This window comes from Macrotis lagotis, chromosome 3, assembly GCF_037893015.1.
Source record: "Macrotis lagotis isolate mMagLag1 chromosome 3, bilby.v1.9.chrom.fasta, whole genome shotgun sequence".
Taxonomy (NCBI): domain Eukaryota; kingdom Metazoa; phylum Chordata; class Mammalia; order Peramelemorphia; family Peramelidae; genus Macrotis; species Macrotis lagotis.
Genome location: NC_133660.1, coordinates 300,875,205 through 300,891,756, shown reverse-complemented (window position 1 = coordinate 300,891,756; position 16,552 = coordinate 300,875,205). Strand labels below are relative to the sequence as shown.

The following is a 16,552-nucleotide window of genomic DNA, read 5'->3' as shown; positions in this document are numbered from 1 at the left end:
AAATAAATCAAAATTGAAATATAAGGTGGTTTCAACCTAACTGATTTCCTAATTAATTTGCAGATAAATAATCAGCAAATCAATTTGGTGTTGCATAAGAAAATATAAGAAAAACACTAAAGGAATAGATTAGGTACAAATTATGCAAAATACATGAATTCGATTTTATAATAATTGTTGAAATCAAAGTCTCCAATTATCGAATAAGAGGTTGACTATTCAACAAAATTTTTCTGGGAAAATGAAAAGAGGTCTAGCAGAAGTTGGTTTAAGAGTCAATAATAATGTTTAATCTTATTTGTAGTGTTTACTAACAAACTAATTTATTGGTATACTCTTATATCAATTATAAATTATTAATTCATGTTCCAGTCTATTCTTCTGTTTCCAGATTTTGGTTTAATTCTTAAAGTTTGTATGTTAAGGATGCCTGATGAATGGAATTACTCCTAGCCCTCATGGAATATGCTCTTCAATCTTGGGCAGGACTCTACTCACTTGCGAGATCTAACTTTTCTTTGGATTATAAACAGAATCTAGTCTGGACAATTACTTAGACTGGGGAAAGAAGTCCTGTCCTTGTGTCCTTTCATTAAAGTTCATGGTGACCCAATTTATGTTGATACAGAGCAGTATAAATGGAGATAGATTGTACTTTCAAAATGCCTAAAGGCATTTTATCATAATCAAGTCATGATCTCAACAGGAGGATATGAAGTCCACTAGTCTACCTTCTCATTAAATGTCCAGGAATAAGGGTAGATTTTACTTGACAAGGCATTATTTTTTGAGAAACAATTTAAAGATTTTGGAGTATCCACAGGCAGGTGGTATCTGGTTTATTGATCAACAATTTCATGATTCCACACTAGTCTAATTAAAAGATGGATTATTAATAACCAGAAACTCTGTCTCTTGGGGCTTGGACATCATGTCATTATGTACCTAGAATTGTGATAAGCATTTCCTAAATTTGACTTAATTTGATCTTTAAAACAACACCATGATGTAGGTGATATTGTGATCCCAATATATGAATGAGAAAATGGAGGCAAAATAAGTTAAGGGATTTGGCTAGAATTAAACGGTATATGAATTTAGATTTTAACTCAGACTTTCATTAACTTCAGGCCTGGTAATCTATAATCTATTTGTATAGGAAAATGTAGATACCAATACACAAACATATTTACATAATAACACATATTAAAAACATCCATGTGTGCTTATGTTTAATTTTGTATGTTGTGTATAATTTTTTGTGTGAAAATATATGTGTGTACATGTGTCTATGATGAGAATCTTAAATTATTTTCCTCAATTACATGCAAATACAAGTTTCAACATTTATTTTTAAAATGTTGAGTTCTAAATACCCTACCTTCCACCAACCCCATTACCTTTACTGAAAAAGAAAATTAATGGATAAAAGTTAAAAATGTGTAATGAAGAAAAATATTACCACAATAGACAAGTTGCAAAAGCAAATATAACCTACCCCAGCTCCCCAAAGAGAAAACTCAAGAAAAACAAATAAACTATGCTTTAGTATCATACTCATCATTCCTTATAACAGAATAACATTTCATCTTAATCACACACCACAGTTTGTTTAGGCATTCCCTAACTGATGTGCATTCCTTCAATTTCCAATTTCTTGCCACCAGAAAAGTAATAAATATCTTTATTTATATAAGGATAAGTATCCATATATATATATATATATGCATATATATATATATATGATATACTCTTTTACTTCCTGTTTTTCATCTCTTCCACAATATAGAATTGGTAGTGACATTGCTAAGTAAAAGGGTAAGCATGATTTTACAGACATTCAGGCAAAATTTCAAATTGATCTATAGAGTTGTTGAATCCTTTCACAAGTCCTCCAACAGTGCTTGAATGTCTCATTTTTCCTTCATCTCCTCCAAAAATTGTCATTTTGTCTTTCTGCCCTGTTAGTGAGTCCAAGGTAGTACCTCAGAATTGTTCCAACCTACATATTTCCTATTAATACTGAGTTTGGACCTCTTTTTTAAAGTGATTTAAATAGATTGCATTCATAAACTCATCGTAAACCTCTTCAAATCTTTTGATCATTAATCAATTGGGGCATGACTATTTCTTATGTTTGATTCAGTTAGCTACATTTGAGAAGTGAGGGCTTATACAGAGAAACTTGTTTCAATATTTTTTCCAGAGTTACTATTGCTAACTGGATATCTCTGCATTTCTCTTTATTTTATTATCCCTAACCCATTTATTCTCTTCTCTGTCTCCTTTTACGCATTCCCTCCTCAAAACTCTTTTGTATTTTACAACTCCCTCCTATAATCTTCCCTTCTCTTCTATCACCTACCTGGAACTCCCACCTTATTTCTCCAATCTTTTCCTCTCATGCTTACCTCTAGGGAAAACAAATTTCTCTACCCAATAGAGTGGTCATTTAATTCAATTTCTGAGTCAATTCTAAAGAGAGTAAGGTTCACTCATTTTCCCTCATGTCCCCCACTTCCAATTCCCTATAAAAACTTTTTCTTGCTTCTTTTATGGGAAATACCTTACCCCATTCTTTGTCATTCATTCTTTAAAAAGATCTTATCATCAGGGAGACAATGAAACGATAAGTTAATTGGATTTGAGGGAGGGCAGGCTGTGCTAAGTCACCAGTCTTACTTTCTCCTCCAGAGCCATAGGGGTCCATTGTCCTGAGATGAATAAGGACTATGGCATGTGAGGCAATCAAGGAAGCTAGAGAGCCCAGGGAATGGAACCACTATCCCTGGAGTCAGAGGGATCTGAGTTTAAAGTTGACCTCAGCCACTTTATACTAATTAGCTGTGTTTATGTGAATGTGCATATCTACATATATGTATTTATTCCCATGTATATGTAGATGCTTATGCATGTATACATTTGTGTGCATAGTACTATATCCATTTATCAAAGGGAGATAATAGATAGAAAGATGATTGATAGATATACAGATGTGAATGTGCATATTACATATATTTGTATTTGTTTCCATATGTATGTATATATATATATATATATATATAGATAGATAGATAGATAGATGCTTATGCATGTATACATTTGTATGCATAGTACTATATCCATTTATCCAAGAGGGATAATAGATATAAAGATGATTGATAGATATACGGATAGATGCATAGAGAGGTCAATAGATACATGAGTATTGTCAAAGTATAATGATTCTCAAATCTATATTCCTTTTGACTTCTTTAGAGAGTACTCAGCCTGCCTGTATCAGTCACCTTTGCCAATAGGTATGAAGAAAGGATCCATGAATATCACCCCCCTCTGTTAATTACAAAGTCAGGAAGAAAAAAGATTAGAAAGTTGGAAAACTCTTTCTATCCGCATGATATTTAAAGTCCAGGAAGACATAATATTCTATAAAGATGACAACATTTGAAGGGCAACAGACACCTTAATATTGTGCAACATTCACTGTCAGCCCTCCAAAAAGATTAATGATTTTGCACATCTCTTGCTTTTGACAAATAATTCCTTCTTTCTGAGTTGGGTGACTATTACCATAATAATTTCCACCTGTATGTTAAAGGTAAATTGTAGAGAATAAAACATTATGTCTGATCAATGCTTGCCGTCATTTTATTTTGACTATTTCTTCAATGTTTATAATGGGTTAGATTAATAGACAGACAGACAGACAGATAGAGTAATGAAATTAAGAAAAAGCAAACAGCTTGAAGTCCTTCAGTGTCCTAGCAGGGCAGAGGAAGCTGAATAAGAAATAGTAGTAGGAATGGAGATTCAGGGAAGCAACAGTCTAAGGAGTCTGTTACATAAGTTCTTTTGCATTGAGAGGCCTATGAAGGCTGAGGAGTAGTAATGGCTGGTTTGAACAGTGGCTTTCAGTTACAGCAACCATAGATAACAAAATATCAATGCATCTGGATTGGCCATGCATCAAGCATAGAGTAAGGATCAAGTAGCCATTCTGATGGCTACATTCAGATAGAGAGAAACAGATAGAAGGAGAGAGTGAGAGAGAAAGAGAGAGAGAGAGAAATATACTCATGACTATATATGTCCATATAGGAGTATATGAATTTCTATACACACATAGTTATATATGTATATGAATTATATATGACATAATTTGTACTTATGAATTACATATTTTATCTAGACATAGTGTCTCCCTCATATCTCATAAACATACGTAAATGCAAATATGTATAGATATGCATACCTGTATATGTATAGTCATAGAATAAGAAACTTTGCTGAATAAGGAAGGCAATACCTTTCAAACAATGTATTGAAAAAGAGATTATGACTTTATAGTAAATATAAAATCATGATATATAAATTAGATAAGTTTGATTTTGAGAAAATGTTTAATGAAATAACTTACTATATTTCTATTGAACTGTAGAAGAAATATACATCAAGAGTGGTGATACATTCAGAATAAGAATGAGAAATATTTGGGGAAAGGTCAATATACATTTGCTTTCATTTACTATGTATAATTAAAAAGGGAATCTTGCTTTCCTTCCTTCCTTTTTTCCCATTCTTCTTTCCCTCCTTCCTTCATTCTCCCAAACCTTTCTTTCTAGTCTTCTTGCAACATACTCCCTGTCCTTTTTCTATGCAGTTGCTTTGAACTCCTTGAAATTCCACACTTTCTCTAAATCTCACTTCTGGCCATTTTTTCCAACTGTTCTGGATGCCTTACTATGTTCTCCCTTCTCATCTTTTCCTTTTTATTTTCAAGGATTCCTTCAAATCATAATTAAATTCCCTTTACAAGAAGAGTTTTCCAATCCATTTTATTGATTATTTAAATCAACTACTTCTCTTAATAACCTATCATTCCTTCTCTTTATAACTTAAAATTAATAATTAATACCTTATTATATACAAGAATTTGTATAGAGGTTGTGTGTCTTGGTGTTTGCTTGTTGTCTCCTCCATTATATTGTGAGCTCTTTTGATTTTTTTTTGAATACTCAGTGAATATACTTAGAATAGAGTAGAAGCTTCAAAATATTTATTGACTTAGCTATTTTCTTTTCTTTCTTAAGACAACTCTTGTCTGGGATGTATAGGAAGCAGTTTTGATCCATTTATTCTTCTCCTATCTTTACCCAATTTTTAAAGAAATGATTGTTTTTCCAGGTATTCAAAAACAAATAATATAGAAAAGGATGCTTTATCTTGAGATCAGTAAAAAGCATTAGAGATAGCCTTTCTGTTAATTTAGACTATGAATTTTTCTCTTGGCTTATACAACTATGAGATGTTGGCAGATATTAACTTTTGTTAAGGACCTTAAAATCTGGGTGAATGCTTTATAGCAGAATCTCCTGGCAGATATTCGAGAGAAAGATTGCAAATGGATACATCAGTTAGAAAAACACTGATGTGAAGAGGAACCAAAAAGGCAGGGAGATGTTAAAATATGGGAAGCTAAAGAACATCAAAGAAAAAAAATGACAATTTCAAAGGTTTTCCGAGGGTTGGCCTTGTCTTTAGACATAGATGACCTTTGCAAAGAGAAGGCTTTTTGCTATGGAAGAATGAGTTCTGTAACAGAAGACCAAGAAGACAAACTGTCATTCTCTTTCAAACCCTGAAAATTCATTGAATAAGCATTTATTAAGTTTATAGTAAGTGCAGGTACAATGTAGATATTACAAGAGAATCTATTTCACACATGGATGTCTGTTTTTCATTGAGGACTAGTTGAGTTTTTAAAGCATAAGGAAAGGTTTGTAATGTGCTGAGAAATCCTAACATGGAAAACGTTTTTTCTCTTCATTCCCATTTCACATATTTAAGAGTTTCTTTTGTTAATAGGCTGCCAAACAAGAACAAGTTTCATCTTTACAACTGGGGGACTGAAGCAATCATCTTTATCCTGGTCCTAATTTCACAGACGTTAAAAGCTAACCCCAATCCAGTCTACCAAGAAATTGATGAATGATTGAATCATGAAACACCTCTTCCCATCCCTGCTGTCAGTTTTGTCCTGTGGTTCTGAGAAATGGGTGAAGGGATATATCTTATTCTTTTTTTTAACTGACCTAATTTTGATTATGTCTGAAGTAAATTCCATGGCACATGGAAACCTTAGCCATGGTGACAAATATAGCAGGATTTGTACTGATCCAGCACATTATTGAAGTCTTAAGAAACATGGGCGTCAGGTACTTTAGCTCCATAGGAAGACAGGATTTGTAACTCGGATTGTGCTATACAACAACTCAATTAATCTATAAGCCTAATACCCTTCCCTTTTTTCAAAGAATGAAATGGAAAAGATAAATGTTTAAAACGTTTTTATCAAAACAATCCAATAATCAATGCTTAAGTAGAACTGAAGTAAAAGGGAACAGAACAGCATTCAAGTAAAAATAATCAATAGAGGTCAAAAGACTCTTGATAGCCAAGACAACTAAAATTTCATTAAGATTTTGGCAGAATCCTGGAAGAGTCAGGAAATGTAATATTTCATGACAATTTGGAGTCTGAATAGTCAGTAATAATGTATTTTTTTAGGATTGTTTGGTGATGCAAAGAAAAAAAATCACACATTGAAATTCATCTGCTTTATTTTAATAAGAATGCTGGTTTTCTACACCACACCTTTCTCATGGCATTCTTCATTTCTGCATTTCTCAGTGTGTAGATGAGAGGATTCAACATAGGTGCAATCACAGTATAAAACACTGAGAACTCTTTATCTTTCAGGCTATCGGAAGGCAGGATAAAGGTGGTGATGCAAGGGACAAAGAATAAAAGAACAACCGTGACATGGGAAGCACAGGTGGAGAGGGCTTTACGTCGACTTTCAGCGGAATGCTTCCTAAGATTATATAATATGATGATGTAAGATGCTACCAAGACCAGAAAGGTTAGCACAGCAACCATTCCAGTGTTAGCAATGACTAAGATACTAGCAACACGTGTGTCTGTGCAAGCAAGTTTTAAAAGCGGTTTTGACTCACACATATAGTGTTCAATTTGATTAGGCCCACAGAAAGGTAACCTGAGCATCATAAAGAGCTGGGCACCAGCATGCCAAAAAGCCATCACCCAGGCAGTCAGGATCAGCATGTTACATCTTTGCCTGCTGACAATTGTCATATAGTGTAAGGGTTTACAGATGGCAACATAGCGATCAAAGGCCATGGACACCAAGATGAAAATCTCCACACCTCCCAGGAAATGTAAAGTAAAGAGCTGAGTCATGCAACAATTGTAAGAGATTGTCTTCCTTGAGGACATTAAGTCACTAATCATCCTTGGAACTATGGTGGAAGTGAAGCATGGATCAATGAAGGACAAATGCCAAAGAAAGTAATACATGGGTTGCTGCATCAGATGGCTGTAAGTGATGGTGATGAAGATAATGAAATTCCCCAGGAAGATTGCTAAATAAAAGGTAGTGAAAATGAAAAAACACACTGTCTTCATTTCTTTCTTCATGAAGAGTCCCAAGAGTATAAATTCAGTGACATTGTTATGGTTTTCCATGAATTGAAAGTAGAAATGACTATCCACTAGTGAAACCTGAAAATACAGAGGGTATGATAAAGCCTAGCTAGCATCAGATGGATGATTCTGTGTGAGCACAATCAAATTCCATACTATTATAACAACTCACACGGTATTTTTGAATTTGATCTCATTTTTTAACATTTTTAAATGAGAACATCAAAGATAGCCTTAAATTACATTTCTCATTAAAAAGTTTCTAATTTTTATTGCTTGTACAACAGTGCTTTCTTTGCCAACAAAATCCACTGATAAACTTCAGGTTCAAATTATAGCTCAATCTGAAAGAGATGTCATTATGTCATTAGCCATATAATACAAAGACTCTATTTTGAAATTAAAAGAATTCATTTCTTGAGTCTAGTCACCATGAAAAATTGATGAAATTATAGTATTATACATTTAACATAACATAAACACAATATAATTAAACAATATATTTGATTAAAAGGAAAATTGAACAATAAAGAAGACATATGACTTTTTAGATAAATGGAATGTATCTAAATTTGGTCTTTTTATAAGAAAAAAACTTTTAAAAATTTAGTAGCAATTTGAATAGTTTAATATTACTCTGGAACGTTAGGAATAACATAGAGGGTGATACAAAAAATATTTTATTCACAGGCCATCGCCTTCCCACCCAAATATAAATGAATGATTCGATTAAATTAAATTATCCCTGGTTTTTAATAGGCCAAAGAATATTCAGGTGAAGAGACTAGCACATACACATATTATGTGTTGACTAGAAATGAGGTGACTAAATGTATAATTTGTATAAATACTTTAAAAATTCTCAGAAAATAGTGACAAGAATGACAACCATAGCCTAGGTAAAAGACAAAGCTAATATTGGTAGAACCCATGTGCCATTTGACATTATATCACATATTTGTACCTCAAAATTATTTCCCACTGTAAACAATCTAGACTCCAACCACAAACATTAAATGACTGTTAGGTCTTGGATACTGGTATATACTTATATATTTCCTGGAGCCCTCAACCACTAGAGAAACAAATAACCTCCAACAGACTTTATACATATTTCAATAATATTTAGAATTTTTTCCTTGTGTTGAAAGTAAATATAATTCTTTGTAACCTATATCCAGTTCTTCTTGTTCCACTTTAAAAGACAAATGATTCTTTTTTTGTCAAGTAATTCCTTTATATAACTGAAAATGGCCATAGCATCATATTTGTCTTGTTTAAATATATCCATTAATTTCAATGGATGCTCATGTCATGATATTAATGTATTCCACCTTACTGATTGCCCTCTTCTAATTATTATACGTTTTTATAATGTCATGTGCCAAATATAAAACCAAATTTAATAGATAGTCCAGACTCCAAAATTCCAACAACATAGCTGTCTATGCAGGCAAATTTCAAGTGATTTTTGAGTTATATATAGGGAATGTTTTGAGCAGGGACACAAAAAGATAACTTCATTCTTTCTGTATTTTTCTCTTCCTTCATTTCTTTTTGTACTTTTCTCATTCTTCCTTTCTTTTTTCTCTAACAATCAAAAATATATATGAAATGCAACATAACATTTTTTTCTTTTGAAGTGATAGTGTTTCAGAGATAAATAAAAAGAGAGTACAGAGTTTTTATTAGATTTTCTCCTATCTTTACTTAACTGCTCTGAAAGAAACCAAAGAACAATCCTCATTAAAAGTATGAGATTTCTTGTAATTACGTTAGGATAAATACATTTCTTTCTCTAGTGCCAGTGACTGCTAAGAGCAAGAGAGAAAGAAACCTGTCCAATTAAGGATAGTTTGTAACAGGATGATATGAAATTGATAATAACTTGTTTCAAATTACTTTTAAAAAAAGGACTCATAAGAGATAACACTAAATCTCATAGGTTCCTGGTGATAGACCAGATAATGTCAAACAATGAATTTTGAAATACATTAAGCACTGTGTCACTGTAAGAATCAATGGGGCTCACTATAACAGTGTCTGCCTGATTGCTTCCTTTCCTATCTCAAACATGTGTTAGAGAGGAGCAAATCAGTGCTTAAAAATAATAATCACATTTCCGTAACACACAAAACAGCTTTAGGTTGTATTTTTTTATTAAACCTTTTAGCTTGATATTACTTCACTCACCCTTACTAAGGATAGAGAAGTTTTAAATGACTTGACAACAAGCAATATATATATATATATATATATATATATATATATATATATATATATATATATATATATATATATGAAATAGAGAAAGATAATTTTGGGGAGAATGATAGATTGAAGAATAGAGACTGTGTTTGTATAGAGATGATCAAGATGTCATCCATGTTTACAAGCTAAACAGACCTCTCTTAATACCATTAAATATTTGTAATTATTTAATCTATGAAGATTATGATTTTAGTGAGAATGCATGTAAATCTACACAAAGACATAACAAATTGGAGATTTCTGATATTAGCATAATGATGAAATTTAAAGAAGTATATAGTAACTAGGGAACCTTGGATGTATTACAGGGTGTCTGTGATATTGTTTGGGAAAAAAATCATTTTTTAAAAATATATTTGGGTCATACTGTAATCCTAAGAATTTTTTTCTTTGCATTTAACAACATTCTCAGCTACTCATAAGATGATCCTGACAGTTAAAGGCTATCCAGGACAAAAAAAATGGTAAAAACCTCCCCATCTAGGGAAACTCCATGATTCAAGAAAATGAAAATAATTTTATTCTAGAAAACAACTGAAGAAACAAAGCAACAACTCAATTATGCAATATTATAAGAACCCAAATATATCACCTGATAACTTAAATTGATACCTGAGAAGGAAATGTTTACAAATATCAATCTGCATGGTCCAAAGCATTGACTGAAATTATCTTTTAAAGGCTTTTCCACAACTGGAACAAAGATGTGCTTTTCATGATGACATTAACTCATTATTCTAGAAAGCAGGGCACATGACAGCTCCTCTCCATCTGAACAGAAGTCAAGAAAGATAACAATCAATCAGTAAAGACTCAGTCTCTAACTCCTTGTTAGACCTTTCCAAATAGAACCTTTCAGAAAAGATTGAGTATTGCATGTATTTAAAGCTGTGTTAGAGTGAAGGAAAATGTGTTCCCATAGGATTTTCAAAGCAGTCCAACATGTGGACTATTACCAAGAAGGAACAAACTTTAGTGCTTGGAGAAATCACATTAGGCTTTTCCTTTTTAGTAGTGATTAGGCTGCATCATTAATACCTACTCTGCAAAGCAGAAATTATCCTTTCGCATTCAACTGTTTTCTGGGCCCTTTCTGTTGAAGCTGTCATAAGAACAATTTAGCATTGTATCTGCTACTTGATATGTATTTGATTGGTTATTGAAAATACATAAAACTGATACTTCCAATTTATGAGTGCATCCAAAAAGCATATATGAGACACAAGAAAACAGTATGTACAATGTACACTATTAATAATCTTTACTTACATATTCTCCCCCTTTCCTTCCTTCTCCCTTTCTTCTTCCTCTTCTTTTTTCCCCCTGTCCTATTTCCTTTTCCTCATTCTCCTGGCCCTCCTGATACTTTTCCTGAATCTTTCTTCCTTTCCTTATTTCTTTCTCTTCCCTTCCTTCTTTCTTTCTCTATCTTATGTTTAGTCATCCATTCTTGTCCTCTCCATAGATCCAACAGGAATACTATTCCCTGGTCTTCTAATTCACTTATGGCTTTATCATTTATGTCTAAATCATGCACCCATTTTCATCTTAGTGTGGTATAGGTTATGATAAGTTCATCTTTGCCTAGTTTGTGACATATCATTTTTCAGTTTTTCAATGAGTTTTTGAAAATAATGATGTCTTAGGGCAGAAGCTGGAGTTTATCAAGCAATAGGTTGCTATAACTATTTATTATTGTGTCTTGTGTACCTAACCAATGATCTAACTCTTTTTCTTATGAATTTCCAGATAGTTTTGATTGGCAATATCTAATATATTTTATATTTGATATGGGTAGGCAATTTTGCTTTGCATTTTCCCCTTTAATTCCCTTGATAGCTTCACTTTTTTATATTGCCAAATAAATGTTATTTTTTCTATTTATCAAAAATATTTTTGTAGTTTGTATGGCACTGAAAAAAAGTAAAATAATTTAAGGGGAATTGTAATTTTTATTATATCAGCTCATTCTATCCATTAGCAATTGACATTTGCCCAATTATTTAAATGACAAAGGTGAGAGTAATGAGTTCAACATTGATGAGTAATGAATAGAAGGTCCACTCACTCACACAGCTAGCAGGAATTTACTGCTCATAATGACCCAGTCACTTTCTTATACATTGATGTGAAACAAAAAGCAAAAATATTCCTTCATCTCAAGAAACTCACATTTTATTGGGAGACATAACAAAAATATTTATGCAAAGGCATCCTACAAAGGAACTAAATTGGAACTAGTGTGAGGGAAAATGCACTGATATTATGGAGACCTAAGAGAGCCTGTCTTGCAGGAAATGGGAATTTAGATGAAACATTAAGAATCAAGAATATATAGGAGATAGAGATGGAGAGAGAGAGTTCCAGGCATGATTGACAGCTAAAACAAATCTTGTTGAATGTCCTCTGTGAGGAACAGAAAAGAATACTGAATCACAGAATATTTAGAGTACAGTATGAAGATTTGGGAGATAAGGGAAATAGAGGTGGCACAGTAAATAGAGCACAGCCATAAAATTAAGAGGATATTAGCTTAAATTTGGCCTCAGACCTTATTACTTAGCTGTGTGACTTTCAGCAAGTCACTTAAATCCATTTACCTTGCAATAAAGAGAGAGCCTGTAAAAATGAAACAGGTAATTTTGTATTTTTTCTCAACTATTCATAGAGATTCAATTCAAAGATGTTGAATAGTGCATTGCTATGGTCATATGTGTTTTAGAAAAAATCAGTGTGCAGATAAAAGTAGGGTGAATTGGAGTAGAATAAGATATGTATGAGGAAGCACAGCAAAATGCTATTCCAATCATCTAGGTGTGAATTGATGAGCACCAAATCCAGATGGTTGTTATATAAGGAGAATGGGGCATCAGTACGGGAGATCTAAGGGAGATAAAATTGATAAACCTTAAGCATTGATTGGATATTGATGAAGGCAGAGATGAACACCTACAATGAATGAGAAGTCAGGAGGACACATGGATTAAAGTGTAGTGATTGAGAGATTGTTAGTATGTTTATCAGTAAGAGAGAACTTAGGATAAGAGCAGAGGTTGAGGAAGAAGATAATGAGCTTATTTATAGAAGTGTGGAGTTTAAGATGTCTGGAGAAAATTCAGCTTGAGATGTGTGATAAAGATATGAAGGTGGTAATAGAGGTCTTAAACAGTTTTAAGGAAAAAAATAATATCTTAATAGGGATCAAAATAAATTATGAGATACACCAAGTGAAATAGCAGAGAAAGAAGATGGGGATTAATATACATTCAGCCCAGAAAGAAAAGTTGGAACAAAGCTGGGAAGTCTTTAAATGTCAATTAGACAAATTTTATATGTCATTTTTTCAGTTTTGTTAAACTACTAAGAACTATTTTTTTTTGTTTTGCTATGTCTTTTTTTTTGGTCAAAAGAATATTAAACTCACAATTATCCTTTGAAACAGCACTTGGATAGATGGTTGAAGGGTGGATTATAAGGGGGAAAAGTAGTCAAATAGATTAATTTGTGGTCATTGTAATATTTAAGGCAAGAGATGATACAAGTCTACCTGGGTTGTTATGAAGAAAATTTATACAGAATGATGGGATGTATAGGCAATAAAAATGACAAGCTTTGGCAGATTATTGGATGAGAAAGGTCAAAAAGGGAGAATAATAAAAAAAAGAAATGTTCCCAAAACAACCCCACTTAACCAGGAAAATGATTTTGGGAATAGTGGCATTATTAAAAAATCATTTAAGAAAAATAATAGGAACTTAGCAGGGCATGTTGAGTTTGAGATATCTTTGGAACATTCAGGTAGTGGTATCCAACACACAGTAGGAAATAAAGCATTTGAGATGAGGAAAATTATAGTATGTATTTGCATATTTGGAAGGAATTTGCTTGAAACTGCTAGTTCTTTTTAACGTACAAGAAAGATTATTAAGTGATGAAGTATAGATAGATCAAAGGTAAATGCTCCAAAGAGGGAACATGTAAATATACACTTGGAGAAATCATGTCATTAATTACAAGTTTTCCAAGCAAATGTGTATAGATTTGGTGAAGACGCAGGAAGAGAAGCACAACAGAATCATGTCAAGAGAGAGACAGAGAGAGAAACAGGGATAGGGACTAAGATACACAAAGACAAAGAGTGAGAGCGAGAGAGCGAGAGAGCGAGAGAGAGAGAGAGAGAGAGAGAGAGAGAGAGAGAGAGAGAGAGGAGATAATGGAGAAGTAGGAAGAAAAATGATGAAGAAGAAAAAAGAAATAATGACAAAAGAAAGAAAGAAAGGACTTTATGAAATGTAAAATAAATAATTGTGATTGCATTAAATTAATAACATTTTACATAAATTTCATGCAACCAGAATTAGAGCAAAAGCAGGAAGCTAGAAACCAATTTTTAGAGGCAGTATTTCTGATAAAGGCCTCTTTCCTATAATATATGGAGAATATAAATCATTTCCCAATTGACAAATGCTCAAAAAAAACATGACCAGGCACTTTTCAGATGAAGAAATTAAAGCTATTTATACTCCTATGAAAAAATTCTCTCAATGATAATTAATTATTAACACTCAAATTAGCTCAAATCTGAAGTCCCACCACACATCTCTTAGGCATACTGATCTGAAAGAAAAAGAACTGATAAGTGTTGGAGTGAATGTGGGAAAAATAGGACACTGATGCACTGTTGATCCAACCATTCTGGAGAACAATCTGGAATTAATCCCAAAAGACAATAAAGTTGTATACACTTTCATTCACCAATACCACTATTGGATCTGTCTTGTCAACATACTAAAAAAATGGAAACCAAATCGCATATGTAAAAATACTCATAGCAGCTCACTTTTTGTAGAAGAAAGAAATAGAAACTGAGGGGACAGCAGAACAAGTGGTGGTATATAAATGTACTCAAATGTTATTGTTACATAAGAAATGAGCAACAGGCTGACCAGAAAAAGTCTGGAATGGCTGGAATATACTGGATGCTGAGTGAAGTTAGTGGAACTTGGAGAACATCATACACAGTAACAGTAATACTATAAAATAATCAACTTTGAAAAAGTGCAACTATTCTTATTAATACAATGATCAAAGACAATTCTAAATGGATTAGGATTAAAAAATACTATCATCCTCCAGAGAATGTACTATGAAGCCTGAATGCAAATCAATGCATATTATTTTCAGTTTAAAATTATTTTGTTTCTTTCTTTCGTGTAATTTGTTTCATTTTTGATTCTTCATTCACAGCATTATTAATACCAAAATGTATAGCAATTTATGAATATATAGCCTAAATCTCCATGCTGTCATGGAAAAGGAGGAGGGGAAAAAGCAAAAGGAGAAGATTTTATAGAAATAAATGCTGAAATACATACTGATTGACTGTTAATATTTTTTAAAAAACAAACAAAAAAGGGGAAAAGGGCAGCAAGAAGAAAAGGTAATTAATGCCAAGTAAGATACAGCTAACTATTTTTCAACTATGATACTGGCCACAGTTGAAGTTCCCTTAAAGCTTACAAATCATGCATTATTATCTGTATTGAAACTCAATTTTACAGTCTGGAATTTGTCAAAAAGGTTTTTCATATTTCTTCACAGAGTGATAAATTTAGTCTCTCATAGAATTAATTACTTTATTCTTTTTATCTCATTCTTTGCAGTAGTCAGAAATAATGGTCAGTCCCAAATGTACTATAAGTGGCCAACTTCCAACAGTATTCAGAGAATGATTGTAATCATATTTCTAAATAAAACAATAGATGAATTCTAATATGAAAGACATTTTTACATTTTTTCTTGTAATTTTTCCATAGGATTTTTCATAGAACTTGATAGATCAAAGTTTCCTCCCTTCTTAACATATTCCATCTAGCTAATAATGAATATCTTAATGGATTTTTATCAGATAAACTTCATATGAATCCTGAGAGAAAGGCAGAGATCTATTGTTGATTTTCTTTTAAAGATAATGAAACCGAGAACAAAAGGTAGGATGACTTATTTATAATTAGTAAATGACACGACCAGAATTTTCTTCTGTTGCCATTGAAGAGAGGGGAGTGGGAAGGGAGGGTAGAAGGAAATTGTGTAATTTTAAAATATACATGTGCATATGGATGAAAAAATTAATGAATGAATGAATAAACAAACAACAAATAATCAAATAAATAAATTTTAAAAAAATGATGCTCAGACACCCAGGGGATTGCTGATTACTTGGCTGCTCTCAGTGGGGAAATGTTCTGATAGCTGTGTGTGGGGTTATGACTACAGCTCCCAGTATATCCACACTGTTTCTTCATGACTTGTCTATCACTAAAGGAAAGGTAAATTGGTATGGGTGATATTTTTTGATTCATGATTACACTAAATTTAAGAGTTGCTCAAAGTTATTGTTCTCACTCTCTCTTCTAAAGTCATCATAGTTAAGTGATAATCTAGAGTCCAAACAAGTGCTGATAATTCTACATGCAGGTAAATGACCTTGGTGCCTTCAGCAACTAAATAAGTTTTAAGATTTCCATGGAACTTCCTTCAAGTACCTTCATGGCCTTTGGAAAAATTTGTTCTCGTTTGCCCAGTAATGGTAGACACATCCTTTTGCCCATCCTTCTGCCTACCTATAGCATTTCACCAATGAGTCTGAGACTCCCTTTGTAATCCTCAATCCGGTTTAACCTGCCTGTCAAAATGGTTTTCTGGGCTGTGGCTGCTGTGTGTGCTACAGCCAACTGGAGGTATTGGATGCAGTAACTTCCATTATTTTATCTTCTTT

The 16,552-nt window shown here is 32.7% G+C and overlaps 1 protein-coding gene across 1 annotated transcript; it reads right to left on the bottom strand.

The window, feature by feature from the left end:
• Positions 1–6,618: 6,618 nt before the first annotated feature.
• Positions 6,619–7,545, bottom strand: LOC141516984 (olfactory receptor 4P4-like). Its single transcript, XM_074227929.1, has one exon. It carries the CDS (start codon positions 7,543–7,545, stop codon positions 6,619–6,621), a length of 927 nt encoding a protein of 308 aa, XP_074084030.1.
• Between the last annotated feature and the right edge of the window lie 9,007 nt (positions 7,546–16,552).